The sequence below is a fragment of the Prionailurus bengalensis genome, chromosome E4 (genome assembly GCF_016509475.1).
Source record: "Prionailurus bengalensis isolate Pbe53 chromosome E4, Fcat_Pben_1.1_paternal_pri, whole genome shotgun sequence".
NCBI classification, from domain to species: Eukaryota; Metazoa; Chordata; class Mammalia; order Carnivora; family Felidae; genus Prionailurus; species Prionailurus bengalensis.
In genome coordinates, this window is record NC_057360.1 from 66,869,086 (window position 1) to 66,888,905 (window position 19,820).

A 19,820-nucleotide genomic window follows, 5' to 3' on the forward strand; every position below is an offset into this window, starting at 1 on the left:
AAGCCACAATCCCCTAGAAAATGGAGCCCTCCTCTCTGAGAACTACGGTTCCCAGCGGCCTCCACGCAGAGCGTGCGCAAAGACGCGCCGAGCGCCGCACCTATCCTGCCCTGCCTTCAACTCCCGACGTGCTTCTTGGTGTTCCTTGCTTTCCTACCCGACCAAATTTCCTGTTTCCAGCTCGCTCCGTAGCGGTGGACTACAACTTCCGGCTTTCAGAGCGAGGTTGGTTTGAGCGTCCGCTCTGCATTCAGCCTACATTTCCCAGAAAGCCGAGGGACCAGGGCGAAGGGCGCATGTGCGGACGCCGCTGGGGGGGCGGGGGGGCAGGGCAGCGTGGGGCGAGGCGCGAAGCGGAGGTGAGCGTTGAGTGCTCGGTGGTGGTGGCCGCCCTGGACTCGCCCGGGATTGCTCTGCTCCGGCTGCTTGGAGCGGGTGGGTGGTGAAGACTGTTGGAACCGGGGCCCGGGCCACGCCGCGGAAGCCTCCCCCCCCCCCCCCCCGGGGACAGCCCCTGCAGGGTGTGCGGGAGAGGAGGGCAGGGCCTAGGGGCTGGCTTCTGGGGGTCTCCTCCCGGAGCTGCAGACCTAGAGTGGCCGACGCCTGGCCTTTTGCAGCGACCCCGCTGGCGTCCTGGGGCCGAACGCTGGCCCTGCTCCTGTGCAGCTGCGAACTAGAGCAGGCCCTGTAGCCCCCAGCGCCCGGTTTCCTCGTCTGGGGAACGAACCTTGGGGTACCCGCACCTGTCAGCTTCCCTCCCGGGGCGGCGGGAAGATCAGACGCTAGTAATCCGTGAGGCTCCTCGCACTAAGGCTGTCACCTAGCTGTGCTCCTAAGCATTTGTTGAATCCGCACGGGAACATTGAGGCCAACGCTAATTGAAGATAACATAGGCACTTTCTTTTTCACATTGAGAAGTATAAAGAAGAAAACTCCGAAGGTTCAGATAAACCAGCCCCCCCGCCCCGCCCCCGGGGCGCATAGTGGGAAAATGTAAACAAAGGTCGTGGGGAAGGAATAAGATGGACAGTAACTCTTCCCCCAGATAGTGCCCTTGCTCCAGCCAAGTACTTTGGCTGTTTCCTGTTGCCTTCGCATAAATATTTAAGCCTGTGCCACAGTATGTATTTTTTAATTTGCCCAAAATCATAATACGATTCGCATTATTCTGTACCTTGTTTTGTTAAAACATTAAACGTACTTTGGCTCCAACAACCCTGTAAAGTTTTCAGGATGACGACACAAGCTTGTAAGCTAGGTTGCCTTGGATCATAGAGGAAGGTGGTGGAACAGGGACTAGAACCCACAGCTCTTTATGCCATTAGAGTGCACTTTATTTGTACTTTTTTTTTTTTTTTTTTTTTTGAGCAGCAGGCAAAAGGTTTTATTAGAGTATAAGATTAGAAAGTAAGAATAGTAGGAAAGCTCTCTTTACAGAGAGGGAGCATTCGAAGGTGAATCCCCCACTTTATTTGTACTTTGAAGTTAGACTCTGTTCTTGGTTCTAAAATAGAATTAAAGATGCCCTCCTTAATCCTTTTCTGTAGCGCATGATGCAGGAAAACATGGCACCTGGCAGGTAGTAAGTGCTCAGTAAATTGAAGCACTCACGGGGCGCCTGGGTGACTCAGTCCGTTGAGCATCTGACTCTTGATTTCAGCTCAGGTCGCGATCTCAGAGTCCTTGGATTGAGCCCCCCCGCATCGGGCTCTGTGCTGAGTGTGGGGCCTGCTGGGGATTCTCTCTCCCTCGGCGCCCCTCCCCTGCTTGCTCTCTCTTAAAAAAATCAATAAAAATGGGAGCACTTAACTATTTTTGCCCTCCATGCTCTCACCACCCCAACTGATTTAGTCCATCATCCAAAATCGGGAGGCTTAGAAAATATACGTATTTGGGAAATGTAGGACTTGGTAATCCTAAAGTCTGCTTCTGGGGCCTTTTTCTTTGGAAAAGAAGCTGCCTTGGGGAGGAAGAGTGGTTATTTCCCGACTGAGTTCAGGAATTGTGAGTGGCATAGGGACATGTTAGTACTGTTTTTTAATCTCTGCTGTTTTTCCTTGTGAATGCCTGCCCCTTGGCCTTGTGCCTCTTTTTTGTTCCATTTACCTGTGTTTTTCCTATCCCACTGTTCCTGCAGCGACCTAGTAACTGTTTATTAAGTATCTACTATGCGCCAAGCCCTGTTTGGGTCTACTCGATTCAGGGGTGACTAGATCGCGTGGTCCCTGGCCTCTTTCTGGACTTTGAAGTCAGACGTTGTGGGCTTGAATGTCAGTTCTCTCACGTAGTAGCTTTATAACCGCGGGCAAGTCACTGAGCCGGTTTCCTCATCCGTGAAGGGAAGATAGCATCTTGTGAGGACTCCGTGAGATGAGATCCCTTGAGCAAGGGACTAAGTGTTTAAAAAAATGTTCTTTGCCCGCTTGTTTCTTTCTGTCTCCTTCAGAGCTGACGAGGAAGGTTTCTGGATCCTCCCTGGCCAGGGTATTTCTCACAGCCTCCAGCCATGCGTCTCTCTGCCCTGCTGGCCTTGGCATCCAAGGTCACTCTGCCCCGCGACTACCGCTATGGGATGAGCCGCCCAGGCTCTCTTGCAGACAAGAGGAAGAACCCTCCGGGGACCAGGCGGCGCCGGGTGGCCGTGGAGCCCGTTTCGGATGAAGAATGGCATCTGTTCTGTGGGGACAGGGTGAGCCTTGGATGAAGTGGAGTGGTGGGGGGGGCTGGGTGAGGGCCCCCCTCCCTGACCCTCCTGTCTTCCTGCAGGTGGAGGTCCTAGAAGGCAAGGATGCTGGGAAGCAAGGCAAAGTGGTCCAAGTCATCCGGCAGCGCAACTGGGTGGTCCTGGAGGGGCTGAACACGGTGAGTGAAGATGGGGCGCTCAGGGGTGCTCAGGAAGCCTGTCCCCTCTGTCACCGCATTCGGAGCAGCCTAGGGAGGCAGGAGACGAGCTGCAGGGACAGTGAGACAGCTGACGTTGTTTTCCAGCTTGGGCTGAACGCCCCGAGCCGCGGTGGGCGAGCCCCCTTGCACACCCCCGGTTCTCATATCCCCCCTCTTTGGGACAGCACTACCGTTATGTGGGCAAGACCGTGGATTCCCGGGGAACCATGATCCCCAGTGAAGCACCCCTGCTCCACCGCCAGGTCAAGCTCGTGGATCCCGTGGACAGGCAAGCACGTGGGGCTCTGGTCAGAGGGCTGCCCGCCCTGCGAGTGTGCATCAGTGTCGATCCCGTTTCTACAAAAGGAATGGTGGGTTGGAGGTTCTGGAGATTGAAAGGGGCCATCCCTCTGGTGGACGTGACCCCTGTGGGTCACCCCCAGTACAGACATAGCAGCAGCAAGATGGTGACCTTCATGTTTTCAGCTGTTGACTTTTTGGGGCAGCACGTAGCCGGAAGACGTGGTTCCCAGGCTGGGTTCATCTCTTCTGTCCACTAGGAAACCCACTGACGTGGAGTGGAGATTCACGGAGGCAGGAGAGCGGGTACGTGTCTCCACCAGATCAGGAAGAATTATCCCCAAACCTGAGTTTCCCAGAGCTGATGGCATCGTCCCTGAAACCTGGACTGGTGAGGCTGGGTGAGGGGCAGGAAGACGGGGACAGGGGGTGGTGGGAGGAGAGGGAGGGAGGGGATTTCCCACCCATCTTCTTTCCTCTGGCTCAATAGATGGCCCCAAAGACACATCAGTGGAAGATGCCCTAGAAAGAACCTACGTGCCCCGTTTAAAGACACTGGAGGAGGAGGTGATGGAGGCGATGGGGATCCAGGAGACGCGGAGACACAAGAAAGTCTATTGGTACTGATCCTGGGAATCAGCTGGAGATCAGCTTCTCCCCTCCTTGTCTTAGCCTCCAAGGTCCAGGCCACCTCTCCTTCAGATACCAAGAGAGAGCCAGGAGTTCCCCCACACGCGTCTGCTAGATCGGCACCTTAACCCAGCACACCTGTTTCTGGGACTGAAGGAAGGGGCGTCTGTCCTCACGTTGTGACAGCCTGGGTGGAAGTTAGGCAGCCTCCACAGGGACAGGGCCTGCGGGTCCTGGGAGACCCGTGAGTAACGAGATGCTATCCATCAGGGAGGCTGGCGGGAGCGGGGGTGGAAAAATAGAAGTGGCAGAGAAATAAAGATTTCATTTATTTAATAAATTATAAATAAACCTTTACACAGTATTACGTTAACATGGGGAGGGAGAGGCCAGGGTTGCAGGAAGCTAGGAGGCTGGTCCTCTGGGTGAATTCCAGATGGAGTTCGTCAGCTGTCTTCAGTTTCCAGAAGAGAGAAGGCCTCACCCAGGGGACTCTTGGTGGCCACCAGAACTAGGTTCCTGGGCGAGAGTTCAGGACTAAAGATGGGCAGGAGCTCAGCATGGAAGCCTGGAAGAAAGGCAGGGCTACTCAGGGAGGAATCACGAACTCAGCTGTTCCCTGCCAGGCCTGTGGGCACAGCCCCTTTCCCTGTGCGGGGGGCCTGAGGTGTCTAAGAGACCCAATTCTCTACCAGGAATACGGGTACCCCAGACACCGACCCCACCCCCCACCCCTGGGGTGGTTGTTGCTTAAAACGCAAGATGGGATATGAGCCCGACTTAGCAGGAATGTGCGTGGACAAATCTCCCACCCCACTGGTACCCGAAGCAGCTAGTCTGAGTTCCGCCGCGGGGCTGGGGCCGGAGGGAGGAGCCTCAGAGACCCAGCACCCCCCCCCCCCCCCCCCCGCCCCAGCCCCTGGTCCTTGCTGTGGGCCACCCTCACCCTGCTCTTGAAGGCAGAGCAGCCGGTCCAGCAGAATCAGTGTCTCCACCAGCGGGGCCAGGAGCAGGGCCAGGCTGAAGAAGGCCACCACTCGGTTCTCCTGGGCCTGGTGGGCCCGAAGGGCAGCCAGGTTCAGTGGCAGCTGGGGATCCAGCCCCACCCGCCGCAGCCCCCGCTGCACGTATCTGTGGGGTCAGCCACAGACCATGCTCAGTTTGGCTTCAGGAGCCTCCCCTCCCACCCAGACTGGACGCTCCCGATCTGATGGCGGCTTTGCTGGGTTTGCCACCCTAGTGTGCATTTTCCTAAGTTTCCCTGGCCGGGAACTGTCTGTCCAGCAGCAGATTGGTCCCCAAGTTTATCATCTATACAATGATCTGACCATAGTTTTAGCACTTAAAGACCTGGACGGTCCCCTGACAAAAGAGTGACAACTCGGTTCTAAAAGAATTCTGAGAAGCTGTCCGGTCAGACTTCAAGATCAACTCCCTGGGCACATTTAGATCTTCTTTTGTTTGTGGTTTGGTTTTTTTTGAGGGGAGGGGCAGAGGAAGATAGACCCTCAAGCAGGCTTCTGCCCACGACAGAGATCATGATGTACGTGAGTGGAAATCAAGAGCCGGATGCCTAAACTGAGCCCCCACCCCCACCCCGACGCCCCATAGATCTTTCGTTCATACTAACAAGTGAGGATGGGAGGGAAATCAGACCTTCAGTCCATGATGCCCGTCCCCCCCCCCCGCCCCCCCCCCCCAGCCTCACTCTTCGATCTTGAGCTCGTGGACCCTGGGGATCCCCTGCACGCCTGGCCGTCGAAGCTCGGGCCGGGCGCCCCGGATGACCGTCTCCAGTGCTGCCCGATAGCAGTGGGTGCGGAGCCCGGGGCCCGCTCTCTGTAGCCGCTCGGCGTAGTCCTCCAAGGCGTGGCAGGCCCCCTCCCGCAGCCTGTAGGGCAGCTCGGAGCCACGAAGCCCCGCCACCCACTGACTCAGTGGGTAGCCGCCAGGCTCACTCAACTTCATGTAGCAGCAGCCCACCGAGGCCAGGGCCACCACCTCGGGGCAGGAGAAGTGCCTCAGCAAGGCGACGCTCAGGTCCCCGCAGGCGTGGAGGCCCGTCAGCAGCAGGCGGGCCCCGCGCGGAGGCAAGGGCTCCAGGGGAAGCAGGAGCTCCTTGCACAGGGCCGTGGGCTCTACCCACCTAACCACGTGGTGTGGGGAGTGGCGAGGGCCGGCCCGGGTCACCTGTGGAGGCAGGACGGAACAGAGGCAGGTGGGAAGTCTGCTGTCCCTGTGCCCCCTCCGGCCACAGGAAGGGAGTGTCCCCTGCACTCCTTCCCCAAGAGGGAGAGAACCGGGGGACGGGGGAGCTGGGTGAACTCTGGGGCCCATCACCATCAACTGCAAACCTCCTCGTCTGTGAGTCCCGGTTCCCCTCTGTCACGAGCCTAACGAACACCTGACCGGCCGCTCCACAGGTGGCTGGGAGAAGCGCACGTCAGGGTGGAAGAAAGCGCTTTGTAACCAGCAAGTGCTTTTACGGTATGAGGAGGTTTGGGTGACGGGGGCCCTCAAAGGGGTAGCAGAATTGGGGATCACGCCGTCAATCCCGGAAACAGAGAGGAGTCGGCCTTGGTGCCCAATGCCTGCCAAGCGGGCCTCGTCCCGCAGCCCCGGCTGCACGAAAAGCTGGCCGACCTGTGGGCTCCTCTTCTCCTCTTTCTCCAGGGCCTGCAGGAGCTCCCGGTCCAGGCGCTGGGCTCTCTCCACCAGCCTCCGATCGCCTTCGATGCTCTTCACTGTCAGCCCCAGCCCCAGGGACATGAATCGGGAGAGATGGCCCTGGAGTCACGAGAGGGAGGGTGGAGACGGTCCCGTCCAGCGGCCTCTCTGCCGTCAGCCTCCCTAGCAGTGACCTGGACGCCTGGGTCCCGGGCCCGCAGGAGGCTCAAGTCCCGCCCTGCCTAGTTCCACCACTGCCCAGCACCTGCTTCCCTGGGCCTGCAGCCTGACGACCTGCCTCCAGCTCTCTGTCCCCACGACTCACACAACGAAACACCCAGACCTGAAACCCAGAATGTTAAGGGTCTGACTCACCTGGCCTGAGCCTATATCCACGACCTGGGTGCAGCCCGTGAGGTCACTCAGTTTCTTCACCAACTACAAGAGGAGGGAACAAAGCTCTCCTGGCCACTGGGTGTTGGCTCCCAGGGCAAACACCCCCAACGGGGGCGGAGGCGCTGCAGAGGGCACAGGAAGAGGGCAGGGGTGCCACGAACACGAGGTAGAGAAACCGAAAGGGAGGTGCTGACCCCAGGCTCAGCCTCCTCTCCTTGCTCCTCTCAGCGTGAACGAGGAGGAGAGCGCTGCTATGAAGCCCCGAGCAGACTGCGGAGGTGGAGAATAGGAAGACCTTGGTTCAGACACAGCCACCAACCTACCCGTCGAGAGGGCGGACGCACAAAATACCCAGCATCCAGACCATGCCTGCCAAGGATGGTCCTGCGGGCCGTGCGAAGTGCCCACATCCTGGCAACCCATAGCCTTAAGGGGTCCTCCCGCCCCCCCCCCCCCCCCCCCCCCCCCGCCATCTCACCTCTCCCAGCCTCCGGATCTCATGCTGCTTCTTGGGCCTGACGTGTTTCCGGAACGGGGCTGTCAGGCGGGAGCTCTGGCTGGGGTTCTCCAGGAACTCTGAGGGGGTCTGAAACCCAGGTGTCCGGGTAAAGGCCAGGGCATAGGCTGTGGACTTCAGGGCCAGCAGGGTGAGTGGCCACACCGACCTGTACCTGCGATAGGCCAGCCCGGGCCCCCAGTGAATAGCTCCATTGCATCCTGACAGTGACACCCTGGGTCCCCCGGCACGGGGCCCCTCTTGCCCATACCTGACCACTTCCCCTTCCCCAGGCATCCCCAGCAGCTGTGCGGCCAGCTGTGGCGGGTTCAGTCCATCCAGCGCTTCCTGCCACGAGCAAGGGAGTGTGCCCCACAGGTTGTCTGTAAAGAACTCCTGCGGGAGAAGGGAGAAGGGGAGTGGTCAATAGGCCGCTGCCCTTCCCGCCCTTCCCCGTCCTCAACGAAGGGCCACTGGCTGCGGCCAGCAGGCGCCTCCTACTCCTCCGAGTCCCCTCTCCTCTGAAGCCTGCTCCTGCCTCCCCCTTCCTCGGAGCCCAGATGGCATCCCGGACACCTCTCTTGTAGCAGCGTCCCTACTCATGGATGTGTCCGCTTTCTCTACTCAACTGTGCTTAAGGGCAAGGATGGTGTCTTCACCGGCATCTGCGACACCACAGTGACTGACCTGTGCGGTATTAGTACATCACCGCTTGATAATCTACCATTGTTACCCGGGCACCTGGGTGGCTCAGCCAGTTAAGCGTCTGACTCTTGATTCTGGCTCAGGTCGTGGGAGCTCTGGGCTGACAGCGTGCAGCCTGCTTGGGAGCCTCTCTCTCTGTCCCTCCCCTGCTTGTGCTCTCTCAAAAAACAACTCAAAAAAAAACCAAAAAAATCTACCACGGGGCACCTGGGTGGCTCAGCGGTTAAGCATCTGACTTCGGCTCAGATGATCTCATGGTTGGTGAGTTCAAGCCCCGTGTCGGGCTCTCTGCTTCAGATCCTCTGTCCCTCTCTCTCTCTGCCCCCACCCCGCTCCTGTTTTCTCCCCTTCTCTCTCTCTCAAAAATAAACACATTAAAAAAGTAATTTACCATTATATGCATCACACACTTTATATGCCACGGTGTTTTTATTTGTTCACTTGTTCAACACAAATTCTGGAGCTTTGGTTACGCACCAAGCTCTAGTCTAGGCTCAGAGGACACAACAATGAACCAGACAAGATTCTTGCTCTCGCAGAGTTTACATAAAAAAAAAAATAATTTCAGGTAACGTCAAGTGCCACAGAGACGATCAAACACTAATGAAAACGGTAACACAACGGAGCTTGAGAGAGTACGGACGGAACACTGGTCTGGGGAGCTTGCGAAATGGGTGAGGAGGGTCAAAAAATACAAACTTCCAGTTGTAAAAATAAATAAGTCATGGAGACGTAATGTACATCAAAGTGACCACAGCTAACGATGATGGACTGCATATTTGCAAGTTGATGAGAGCAGACCTTAGAAGTTTTCCTCACAATAAAGGTAACTTGAGAGGTGAAGGGTGTTTCACTACACTTACCATGGTGATCATTTTGCAACACAAATATCAAATCACTGTGTTATACCCCCAATACAAAGTTACATATCAATTATACCTCGATAAAAAAAAAAACAAAACAAAAAACTCAGGTCATAGCAAACACTCATAAGATATTTTAATATACCAGGCACTGTCCCAAGCATTTTCCGTGTATTAATGCATTTAATCTTCAAACAACCCTATGAGATAAGTACTATTTTTACTTGGCATTTTCCAGAGAAGGAAACTGACACACAGCTGTTAAGTAACTTGCCCAAGTCAAAAAGCTAGTAAGCAGGAAAGCTGGAATCTGAAACCAACTGGACTCCAGTTCTTGCTCTTAATCACTGTTTTCTTTTGCCTTCCTGTGGAGGAAAAGCATTCCAGGCTGACCAGTAAGTGCAAAGGCCCAGAGGCCTGCCATATTTACAGAGCAGAAATCAGGCCAGTATAGGTGGAGTAGAGTCAATGTGGGAGAGGATGAATGTGCTAGCCTTCAAAAGGCAGCAGGGGACAGATCATGTAGCACTTTTTCGATAATGGTAAGGAGTTAAGATTTCATCAAAGCACCTAGGAAGCAAGGCAGTGTCTCGATCAGATTTACGTGTTTTTCAAGTAAACTTGACACCAACGTGAGGCTCAAACTTACTACTCCAAGATCAAGAGTGTAGCAAACTCTACGGACTGAGCCAGCCAGGTGCCCTGATCAAACTTACATTTTTAAAAAAATTATTTTGAGAGAGATTGCATGTGCATACCTGGGTCGGGGTGGGGAGGGACAGAGAGGGACGGAGAGAGAGATTCCAAAGCAGGCACAGAGCCTGACTCGGGACCCCCTCCCACCAACTATGAGACCATGAGTTAGCCACTCAACTGACTGAGCCACCCAGGCGCCCGGGATTCCCAGTTTACAAGGATCAAGCTGCTTTATGAAGAAGTGGTTATGGAGAGTAAGTGAACACAGAGATCAGTTAGGAAGGAGTCCAGGAGAGAGATGATGGTGGCTTGGCCCAGGGTGGTAGCAATGGAGGTGGAAACAAAGGGTGAATTTAGTATCTGTTCTGGAGGTAGAGGCAACAGGACGCTTTGAAGAACTGGACTGTTGATCAATGAAAGCAAGAGTTAAATCAATAATGGCTTCTGGGCTTGGGGGGGCTGAACGATTCAGTGGATGCTGGTGCCACTTACACATCATCTCACTCATTCTTCATAACGATCCTTCAGACAGGGATCCCTATTACAGCTGAGAAACAGGTGGCAGGAAGTTCTTAATAATGCCTCCATCTAACACAGTAAAGGAGGCAGTCAAGCTGGTCTGATTCCAAAGCTGTGGCTGTCCAGTAGGCTACTAAACCAGGACTTTATGCAAAGCTCGGATCAATGAACACGTGTGTTCCTGGAACACCTCACAGGTTCCTGGGGGAGCTCAACGTAGCTGCAGCGTGGCTCTGTTGTTCACGCATTTTATTTTGGACTTGGGAAAGTTAGAGAAACCAGCGAGATACTAGAAATATTAATACGTATGTCAACTCAAAAACCGGGAGGGAGTAACCCCAGTTTTAACCCTTTTTGTACAGACCACAGACCGAAACCCATAGAAAAAAAGAGAGTAGAAGCCACCTCTCCAGGTTCTGCCCCTGCCACGGGCACCCAGCCAACCGCACAACCGGCAGCACCCCGCCCACACCCCTGTGGCCTCACGATGATGTAGGCGTCCAGGATGGGACGGTAGCGCGCCAGCACACGGGTGAGGTTCACCGCCAGCTGCCTCCTCTCCTCGTGAGAGAGGCCGCGGGCGGAGACGCCCGGCATCCCGGGGTCCAGCTGGTGGCGTCAGGAGCGAGAACGAGCCGAGCGGGGAGCCAGGGTCAGCGCCCCGCGGGGGGCCTGCGGCTGGGGCGGAAGACGGAATGCGTCCCCTGACGTCACAGGTCGCGACGTTCCCCAGCGCCAAGCGGGCGGTGTCGCGCACACGTGGGGTGAGTTGGGGCGGGGCGCCGCGCACTACATCACAGAGGCGTGGCGCGGCGCCCAGGCCCCTTCCCCGCGCACTTCCCTCCTCCCCCGGAAGTGGGGGCGGTACCTCCCCCGGGGCTCGGCCTCCCTGCCTTCGAGTTGTACCTCCACGGGGCTAGAGGGGCCGGGGAGCGCATCCCGCCCACGCCGCCCCCGCCGCCCCCGCCGCCGCCGCCGCCGCTGCCCACGCGCTCGGAGTCCCTGGCCTCCCTCCCGGAGGCGGGGGCGCTGCGGGCGCGTGCGCGTCGGCCCCCGGCGCGGTCCAACCCGCGCGCCTGCCGGCCCGGGCCTCGCCGGCGCGCGCCGACTTCCGCCTCCGGTTCCGGGCGCTTCCGCTCTTAGCTGGGCCGGCGAGGAGGTAGGTGTGGGCGCGGGGGGTCGCTCTCGGTGGCGGGGACCCCCGGCGTGCTCGCCGATGTAGGGGGCCCTAAGCCTCGGTTCACCCAGCGGGTGTGTGTGGTCAGAGGGCCTTTGTCGGGAGAAGGACCGGCGTGAGACGCGTGTGGTGGTCCCCCGCCTGGAGCCGCGCGGGGATGCCTGGGTAATCTAGAGGCCCTCGCGGGCGGATGGTACAGCTCCACTGTTCTGGCTTTCCAGACGCAGAGTTCGAGGTGGTTGGCCCTACAGCCCCCTCCGGGTGCGAACGAGACTGAGCTCTTGGGAGGGGAAGTGGCCTTCTCAAGACGCTGTGGCTGGTGAATTGTGGGGCCGCGCTAGAACCGAAGCTTCCTGGCGCAGACCGTGCCCCTGACATTATTTCACATTACAGATTCGTACCTGTTCTGGGCGGTCGCTCTGATGCCTTTCCAGCTTTAAGTCGTCCGGAGATGGGTCTTACTGTTTCACGGGGCCTATGGGCTCCGTTGTCAGGATTACTCTCTTCCCCAGGGTGTCCTACAGACCTCCAGACGTTGGCCTGTGGGATTCAGCAGAAGATGAGTCCTCTATCTTCCTGTCGTCAGTAAGCCGCTCCTCGCAACTGCTCTCCCGCCGTCCACTGTCCTCATGTCTACCTTACTCCTCAATTTGGATTTCGGTGAACCTCCCCCCAAAAAGGCATTAGAGGGGAATGCCAAGCACCGAAAATTTGTGAAGAAGAGGAGGTTCTTGGAACGGAGAGGTTTTCTGAATAAGAAGAACCAGCACCCTAGCAAGGTGCCTAAGCTGCACCCAGACCCCCCGAAGAAAGGGGAAGCTCCTAGGGTGGATGGCACTTGGAAGGTCTCTCCCCTTCCAAAGAAGAAGACCGCCGCCTCCAGCAGCGGACCAGAGCAGTCCCTGGACAGGAAAGCTGCGGTGCCTTGGCTGACCCCTGCCTCTTCACAGAAGGCTGGGTCTGTCGTGGCCAAAGTAGATTTGCTGGGGGAGTTCCAGAGTGCTCTTCCAAAGACTAGGAGCCGCCCAGCTCGCTCCCAGAAGAAGGGCCCCCAGAAGAATCCTACTCAGAAAAACGCCCCACAGAACTCCACCCAATCTCATTTGGAGAATAAATGCTCCGGAGCGTCGCAGAAGACGCCAGGGAAAATGGTGGCGATTGACTGCGAGATGGTGGGCACAGGACCCAAGGGGCACGTCAGTTCCTTGGCTCGATGTAGCATCGTCAGCTACCACGGAGATGTGCTTTATGATGAGTACGTCCTCCCCCCCTGCCACATCGTGGACTACCGGACCAGATGGAGTGGCATCCGGAAGCAGCACATGGTGAATGCCACACCCTTCAAGGTCGCTCGGAGCCAGGTGAGAGGCTTGGGGTCCGATGGTAGTGGCGAGGCCGGTGGGCTGAGGTCCGCGTCATTTTTTCAGCAAAGGATGTCGCTCTAGGAAGGCGCCAGAGGATGGGGAGGAGGGAAGGAGGGAGTGGATCGCCGCGGGAAGAGGGCTTCCTGCTGGGGCAGAGCGGTGGGAGTCCAGAAAGCTACAGTTAGCTGGTGGAGGGAACTTGGTTGGCTGAGACTGTTCGCTCTCCGGTCGAATCCTTGTCTGGGGAACTGGGAATCCGTACAGAGAAGTAACCACTGAGGGACAGAGCCCCAGGCGCGGATGGCGGGGGTGGGGGTGGGGGTGGGGGGGTGGGGGGGTGGAGAAATGCTCCATCTCTTCGGGGAGAGTGGGGAGGGCTTCCTGCCTAGTGTGGGAGGTGCTGGTGGTTTTGGTGGGAGCAGGGGTGACTCGCGTACCTGGGCCGGGTGTGCCGAAGCGACAGCTGCGACAGACGACACAGGGCTGTCGTGTCGGGTTCTCACCTCGCTCGCCGAGCAAGCCTCCTCACCGGCCGCAGGGAGCTCCACAGAGGGACGGGAAAAGGAAGGTGAACCTGAGGTGAAGGAGAGGAAGCCAGCTGGTCGTGGGAGGCCTCCAGAGGGCGCTCTTGGTCCGCTTCTCTGCCACTTCAACCCCTGCTCTTTGCTTTCTCTGGACACTCTGTGTTCCGCTGGTGTTCTTCATGCGCCTGCATTCAGTTGGAGGCGGTTCAGCAGAGGGGAGGGGGCTGGATCTTAGAAAGAACCCGAGAGGAGTTGAGCCTGCGCACCAGGGCACCCCTGAGCCGCGCTTGGGAGAGGCGGAAGGTGGGGAGGGTGTGGCGGGGCGCAGAGTGCCCTTAGGAGCCCGCACCTGCCTGGCTCGTGGCGCTCCCGCAGGGCTCTCGTCCTAAAGTGATCCCCCAGCGCTCAGGCCGGGCCGAGAGCCCCGTTCACAGGGTCTGCCGCTTCCAGGGCTTCCTGCCGGCCGTGTCCCAGTCAGGGCGCTTTAGTTCTTGTTCACAACCTGATCGGGACCCGTCGGGGGAATGGCCTTCAGAGCTGGTGGCGTATTCTTTGCTTGTCCTCGTTGCCGGTTTGCCCTCACGCTTTAAGATCCTGCGGTGGCGAGAAGGTCTTTGCTTCTGAGGCTCACGGGAATAAGGTTCCAGGGCGGCTGGTGAGTGAGTGGGGAGAGCTGAAGGCCGGGGGCTGGCGCACGCGGACTTAGTCTGCAAGAGGTTCTGAAGCTTTTGTAGCTCGTAGGGCCTTCCAGAGTCGGATGGAAACCATAGACCCTCCCCGCCCCCCCCCAAAAAAAAAACCCCATGTACGTAACTTTGTGTACAATTTGGGGCTTCTGTCACCTCTCTGGAGCCCATCTCTGACCCCATCTGTCCAAGCCTCATGTCTCAGGCCAGCATATGGTAGGGGTCAAAGGTCTTCACGTAGCAAGCCAGAACTGACCTGGATAGTTACTTGAGCATCTCAGGCGTGAGCGTGATTTGGGACGGAGGCAAATCGGTCTGTCGCTGGGATGGAAGTTAGAAGATAAGGAGCCGTCGGGGATGTAAGTCCGGACGGGGTTCCGTCGTCGTGCGGCGGGGTCGTCTTGGGTGGTAGCTGCTTTCACCTCGGGGCGTGGAGCTGGGCCTCGGGTGGAAGAAGCCTGGTGGGAGAGGGCGTTTCAAGGATGAGCCGGGTGAGCACTTGGAGAAAAGGGCCTAGAAGGACCCATGGCCACGTTGGGCTTGTAGGATGCAGGGGCTTCGCCGCCTCCTCGCCAGCGCCGCCTCTGTTCCTGTTTCAGATCTTGAAGATCCTCGCAGGGAAGATAGTGGTGGGGCATGCCATCCACAACGACTTCAAAGCCCTTCAGTACTCCCACCCCAAGTCTCTCACCCGCGACACCTCCCACATCCCGCCCCTCAACCGGAAGGCCGAGTGCCCAGAGAACGCCACCGTGTCCCTCAAGTGTCTCACCAAGAAGCTTCTGAACCGGGACATCCAGGTAGTGTCTCCCCAGTGCAGCCAGGCCCGTGGCTTGGACGCTGGGGGCGCCCTCCGTGCGGCCTTGCTCCAGGCTCTGGCCCCAGAATTGCTCTGGTTGTAGAGAGGTGTGGGCGGGCTGCTCTGACGGGAAGAGCTTTGGACCAAGGGGCCCGGTAGACTCTCCGTCTGTACGTGGGGTGACAGCTCCCGTCCCAGAGCATCACAGAGGGTGCTCGGGACAGGGAAGAGCCTTCAGGTGGGTGCAAAGCCCTAACTGAGAAGAGAGGAAGAGAGGAGAGCACGTGGTGGTGTCCAGAAGTCCACAGAGTGGGTGCCGGGACCCCCTGCGTGGTCTACGCGTCTGCACTCAGAGGAGGGCGGCCTGCCTGGCCGGAGGAGGAGGGGCCACGCGTCGCGTAGAGCGTGGTTAGGCACTGGGGAGGCTGGAAGATTCGGAAGGCCTGGCGGCCACCTGGTGCGTCGTGCTGGCCAGGCGTAGACCGACGAGCACCTGCGTCCCCAGGAAGGGCTGAGCCATTAGGGTGGGAGTGGAGCCTCTGAGATGGGGTGGGGACTAGACCCCACCGGAGTTCGGCCTTCGCAGCCCACAGACTCTGCAGAAGCACCTGCACCCCGGGGGCCGCGGAGAGCCAGTTGGGAAGGAAAGCCGTAGTCTCTCTCTGTGGCTTCACGTTCTTCTCTTCCTCCGGCGTCCAGGTTGGGAAAAGCGGGCATTCCTCTGTGGAAGACGCTCAGGCCACCATGGAGCTGTACAAGTTGGTTGAAGTCGAGTGGGAACAGCACCTGGCCCAGAATCCCCCAAAGGACTAGCGGCCTCGGAGGCGCCGGTGACGAGAGGTGGAGGGCAGCACCGTGCCCGGGAGGACCGGGCAGCAGGACTGGGCAGCGGCCCGGCTCGCTGCCCCAACCGGGAGAGACCGGCTCCACCCCAGACAGTATTCATTGAAATTTCACCTCCGGTGTCGTGTCGTGTCTGGTTGAGAATCCCGCGGAGGGAGGAAGCCTCCGTGTCAGGACCAGCCCTGGACTGTTTCCCTCCTAAATGGTGCTACCTGCAGGTCCCAGGTGCTTGGCTCCAGGCGGGCCTTTTGACTTCAAGGGGCGGGGCATACTGGGAACCGTTTCCCAAACTGCCTTATCACTAGGGTGGCCGCATGTCCGTTTTATGCCTTTGGTCCTCACGTAAATAGCAGTGCCCTCTTTCGCGGTCAGAAGTGCACTGGTTGGCTGGTCACACCGCGTGTCACAGACTCTGCCCTTGGCCTTGTCTGCATTGGAGACATAGCGCCCGTCCTTAGGGGAGCCATCCCTGGTGAGGTTCAGTTCTTAGGGGTAGGAGAGTGGGACTTGGAGATCAATTTTTCTAATTTGGGAAAGCAACGTCTCTCCTAAAGTGTTAGAGGATTTATTTAATTTAGATCCCACTTGGTAGGTTAAAAAAGAACTTAAAGTGTTTTCATGGTTTTTAGTCTTTTACTTCATTAAAACAAACCTTTAAGGACTCAAATTATTCCCTTGATAAATTTTTATAATGGAAAAACACTCGTGTGCTGTTTTCTTTTTCAGTTTATGCTAAAAAGCTCTGTCACCAGGTGGGGCGCCCGGCTGGCTGGAGTTGTTAGAGCGTGCAACTCTAGATCTTGGGATTGTGAGTTCAGGCCCCACGTTGGGCGTAGAGCCTATTTGAAAAAAGTCTCTGTGACAAGGTCTCACAGGGCTGTGATTCTGTGAGGGGTCCAGGATCTCTGTGGACGGCACTAACTGGGCCCTTTTTGGCCAGAAGTCACCAGGAAGCACCGACTAAGCCCTCGTGTGTGGCCCGTGTGCTCTGGTGCCCGGTCCCCACCCCTACCATGAATTGAGCACGCCTGCAGCGGTGCCCCAAGCCACGCAGACACCTTCACACACGGGTGTGTGACCAGTAGAGCGATTCAGGGTGGGCACGCGGGAGGGACGGAGCAGGGGCGGGAGGGTGCTGGGTGACGCCAGCCTGGTCGGTCCTGCCAGCGCTTCCTCGGTGGCACACGCCCTCCTGGGAAGGTGAGTCACGGGTCTGACCTCGTGTCTGGGATTGCTTTGTGCACGGTCTTGAGAGAGTGCAGCCTCCACACTCGTGTGGCTTGTGCCCCTCGAGTGGCTGCTTTGGCTCCAGGGGCAGGGCTACGGTCACGGCTGCCGGTAGAAGGGAATTTCCTGCAGCCAACCCGGACTTCAGACGTGGCCTTGCCGTCCTGTCCTGCACCGCAGGACCCGCTTGCACAGGCAGCTCTGGAGCTCAGAGCAAGTTGGTTCCTGCTGCGCCTGACACACGGAACGTCCGTGACACTGCAGAGACGTACCAGGCGCCCTCACACACACCTCTAGGTCTAGGTGGGAATGATCTAGGAGGGCCGCGCCCAAAACCGGGAATACGCTGAAGGCAAGTCTTAGTTACGTTTTAATCAGTTAAGGTGGGAGACAATGAAAAATCTCAGTTGAGTTCAGTTTTGGGGGTACACGTCGGCTGGACTTGGCCTTGTGGTTGTCTGGATAAACAGCAGCTGACCCTTGCACTTCCTCTCCACCCCACCGCACCCCCATGTCCTGAAAGGCACCTGGTCTCGGTCAACGCTGGAAAGAGCTGTCTTATGCTCACCACGAAGAACCTGGGGACCAGAGGACCTTGTGACCGTTTTCCTCAGCGTTTTCTCTCCTCACACTTTCTGGGTAGAGCCCAGCTTGCCCCGCAAGGGTGCCTCTTTAAGTCCCCTTCCTTCTCTGCTCCTCTGTCCCCAGGGGCCTGGCTTCCTCCAAGAGGGTGGCCAGCCCCTTGCAGATTGCTGCCCGAATTCCAATCAGCAAGCGTTTTGCCTGAACTGCGGCAAAACACGAGCTCTTCCAATGCTTTCTCTTCATAGAGGAAGGACGTGTTCTGATTCAGGGACCCCTTCTGCGGGTGAGGTCAGCAAAGGGCAGTGCGTGAGAAGTGGACCCTGCCAACGTCGTCTCAACGGCCTGAACCTTAGCAAAGCGGTTCTCAATAGGGGCAGGGCGGTGTGTGTGGGAATTTGAGGTGATCGTGCCGCCCTGTCTCCACTGATGGCCGTAGCGAAGGCTGCAAGGAGGAGTCGTTTGATTCCTGGTTTAACAGATGATTACAGCTGACAATAGGGAAGCACAACAGGACTGTAATTATGAACTTGCCCCAAGGTACGTCAGCCCGAGTCCGTGTTGGGAGAGACCATACGCAGGTGTGAAATACGCCAGGTGTGTCTGCGAGTATGTCCTGTCTGCACTGTGTATCTTCTGTCTACACTGCTGCTCACAGAGCACTTGCATTTACTCTGCAGAGCAAGCCCTCAGCCCATGGCAGAAGAGCAAGTTACCCTGTACTGATACTGATACTGATACTGATACTGATACAAGTTACTGATAACATGTTTCAAGTTTGGTTTCACCGCATTCCGCATTGGTGGCTGTCGGTTTCCTTCTGGGGCTTAAGGACTCCAGCATTAAGATCCTAGGATTCTTTTCTACCCCTGATGGGTAACTAATGGTTGCCATCGATAATAATGACAACAGCCCCTGGTCTTTGACTGTGTCCCTGTGTTGGGCACTGTGCTAAGTCCTGGAGGCACACTGTGCCATTCTCGGGAAGGTAGGCGGTGCTGTTCTAGGACAGCTCTCAAGGAAGCCTAGGTTGACAAACGATAAGAAATCGCACCCAGGCCAAATAGCTGGGGGTTGGCGCTGGCACTCGGACCTGCCAGCTGTGCCTGAAGCCTCCGCTCTTAACCGCTGCCCTACTCCGCTCTTAACCCGTCCGGGCGGCACCTGATGAGACTTGGAATCCTGCTCGGATATCGACGAAGCACCTGCTGTGTGCCAGGTCCTGTGGCAGACCCCAGGGAAACGGCGTGGTCTTTGTCCCCCAGCTGCTTACAGTCTGAAAAAGAGAAAGCAGTAAATCCATTTCAGTGGCAAGCTGTCCGGGGCCATTGCGGGATTTAAAGCTGGGGAGTGATGTGGTCACATTTGTGTTTTAGGAAGACGCTGCTGGCAGCCAGATGGAAGCAGGATTGGAGAAGGGCCTCTCAGGAGAGGGGTTCTGTGGACGAGCCCGGGTGAGCGGTGGCCGAGGCCTGGGTCCATGAGGCAGGAGGGTGCACCTGAGCGTCCCTGAGGAGGTGGAATCAACGTGGCCCAGAGAGCAGGGCGAGAGGATCAGAGGCCGTCTTGCTCTTTCTGAGCTGCAGGAAGAGACAGTGGTGCCGTCAGCCGTGAGGGTGGTGCGTGCGGCGGGCAGAAGAGCGGGCTTCTGAGGAGGCCGACTTGGGTTGACTCAGAAGACACCAGACTGCAGCTCAGCGGGGGGGGGGGAAGAGCTGGGGCCGGCAGCTTAGGGACGACAGGGCAACAGCGGGGGGCGCCTCGGATGGGGGTGAGGGCGTCACATAGAAAAGTGTATAAAGGAGAGCACGAGGTCAAGACCAGAGGCTTGGGGATGCTGTTCCTACAAGCCCCGGAGGAAGGCCTAAGGGAGGCCATCAGATGGGCCAGAGGAGGCTTTCCAGGAGGGAGGGGATGGTATCAGACACCACACAGAGGACCAGTAAGATGAGAGCCAAGGAAAGGGCCTGTTATTTGTATCAATTTGGTGCCTTTCATCTGAGCAGTGTCTGCGGTGGGGGCAGGGAGAGGTGGGGCGGCAATCTGGAGGGATCTGGAGGGCGGTGATCCGGGGGGATCTGGAGAGCGGTGATCCGGAGGGAACTGGAGGGCGGTGATCCGGAGGGATCTGGAGGGTGGTGATCTGGAGGGATCTGGAGGGCAGGGATCTGGAGGGCAGGGATCTGGAGGGATCTGGAGGGTGGTGATCCGGAGGGATCTGGAGGGTCGTGATCTGGAGGGATCTGGAGGGTGGTGATCCGGAGGCATCTGGAGGGCGGTGATCTGAAGGCATCTGGAGGGCAGGGATCTGGAGGCATCTGGAGGGATCTGGAGGGTGGCGATCTGGAGGCATCTGGAGGGTGGCGATCCAGAGGCATCTGGAGGGTGGTGATCTGGAGGGATCTGGAGGGCAGGGATCTGGAGGGTGGTGATCTGGAGGCATCTGGAGGGCAGCGATCCGGA

General features: G+C 57.7%; 3 protein-coding genes across 9 annotated transcripts; 2 read left to right on the plus strand and 1 right to left on the minus strand.

Moving 5' to 3' along the window:
* The first annotated feature begins 202 nt into the window (after positions 1-202).
* On the plus strand, positions 203-4,170 carry MRPL24 (mitochondrial ribosomal protein L24). 3 transcript variants are annotated; one of them, XM_043568346.1, is made up of 6 exons: positions 203-225; positions 2,447-2,689; positions 2,767-2,862; positions 3,069-3,172; positions 3,444-3,574; positions 3,674-4,170. In XM_043568346.1, exons 2-6 carry the CDS (start codon positions 2,507-2,509, stop codon positions 3,808-3,810), a joined length of 651 nt encoding a protein of 216 aa, XP_043424281.1. In that variant the 5' UTR covers positions 203-225; positions 2,447-2,506; the 3' UTR covers positions 3,811-4,170. The 3 variants fall into 3 exon arrangements, with proteins under 3 accessions (XP_043424281.1, XP_043424280.1, XP_043424279.1); XM_043568345.1 differs by lacking the exon at positions 203-225 and adding an exon at positions 260-359; XM_043568344.1 differs by lacking the exon at positions 203-225 and adding an exon at positions 330-435.
* METTL25B (methyltransferase like 25B) lies at positions 4,124-10,931 on the minus strand. Of its 4 annotated transcripts, none has more exons than XM_043568334.1 (8): positions 10,642-10,931; positions 7,644-7,768; positions 7,355-7,547; positions 6,856-6,918; positions 6,457-6,600; positions 5,522-6,003; positions 4,760-4,944; positions 4,124-4,381 (listed from the first exon to the last, which is right to left on the minus strand). In XM_043568334.1, exons 1-8 carry the CDS (start codon positions 10,750-10,752, stop codon positions 4,260-4,262), a joined length of 1,425 nt encoding a protein of 474 aa, XP_043424269.1. In that variant the 5' UTR covers positions 10,753-10,931; the 3' UTR covers positions 4,124-4,259. The 4 variants fall into 4 exon arrangements, with proteins under 4 accessions (XP_043424269.1, XP_043424270.1, XP_043424271.1 ...); XM_043568335.1 differs by having other exon boundaries at positions 7,355-7,541; positions 10,642-10,865; XM_043568336.1 differs by lacking the exon at positions 10,642-10,931 and adding an exon at positions 10,129-10,320.
* A 27-nt stretch (positions 10,932-10,958) lies between these two features.
* On the plus strand, positions 10,959-16,250 carry ISG20L2 (interferon stimulated exonuclease gene 20 like 2). 2 transcript variants are annotated; one of them, XM_043568337.1, is made up of 4 exons: positions 10,959-11,314; positions 11,726-12,693; positions 14,506-14,706; positions 15,405-16,250. In XM_043568337.1, exons 2-4 carry the CDS (start codon positions 11,962-11,964, stop codon positions 15,516-15,518), a joined length of 1,047 nt encoding a protein of 348 aa, XP_043424272.1. In that variant the 5' UTR covers positions 10,959-11,314; positions 11,726-11,961; the 3' UTR covers positions 15,519-16,250. The 2 variants fall into 2 exon arrangements, with proteins under 2 accessions (XP_043424272.1, XP_043424273.1); XM_043568338.1 differs by having other exon boundaries at positions 11,002-11,314; positions 11,845-12,693.
* Positions 16,251-19,820: the final 3,570 nt, after the last annotated feature.

Coding starts and splice junctions, on each gene's coding strand:
- MRPL24 (XM_043568346.1), top strand. CDS start 2,507: ATGCGTCTCTCTGCCCTGCTGGCCTTGGCATCCAAGGTCACTCTGCCC. Junction 2,690..2,766: donor ATCTGTTCTGTGGGGACAGG/GTGAGCCTTGGA, acceptor GTCTTCCTGCAG/GTGGAGGTCCTAGAAGGCAA. Junction 3,173..3,443: donor CTCGTGGATCCCGTGGACAG/GCAAGCACGTGG, acceptor TCTGTCCACTAG/GAAACCCACTGACGTGGAGT.
- METTL25B (XM_043568333.1), bottom strand. CDS start 10,752: ATGCCGGGCGTCTCCGCCCGCGGCCTCTCTCACGAGGAGAGGAGGCAG. Junction 6,919..7,354: donor AGATCCGGAGGCTGGGAGAG/GTGAGATGGCGG, acceptor CTCCTCTTGTAG/TTGGTGAAGAAACTGAGTGA. Junction 6,601..6,855: donor TGGATATAGGCTCAGGCCAG/GTGAGTCAGACC, acceptor TCGTGACTCCAG/GGCCATCTCTCCCGATTCAT.
- ISG20L2 (XM_043568337.1), top strand. CDS start 11,962: ATGTCTACCTTACTCCTCAATTTGGATTTCGGTGAACCTCCCCCCAAA. Junction 12,694..14,505: donor TCAAGGTCGCTCGGAGCCAG/GTGAGAGGCTTG, acceptor TTCCTGTTTCAG/ATCTTGAAGATCCTCGCAGG. Junction 14,707..15,404: donor TTCTGAACCGGGACATCCAG/GTAGTGTCTCCC, acceptor TCCGGCGTCCAG/GTTGGGAAAAGCGGGCATTC.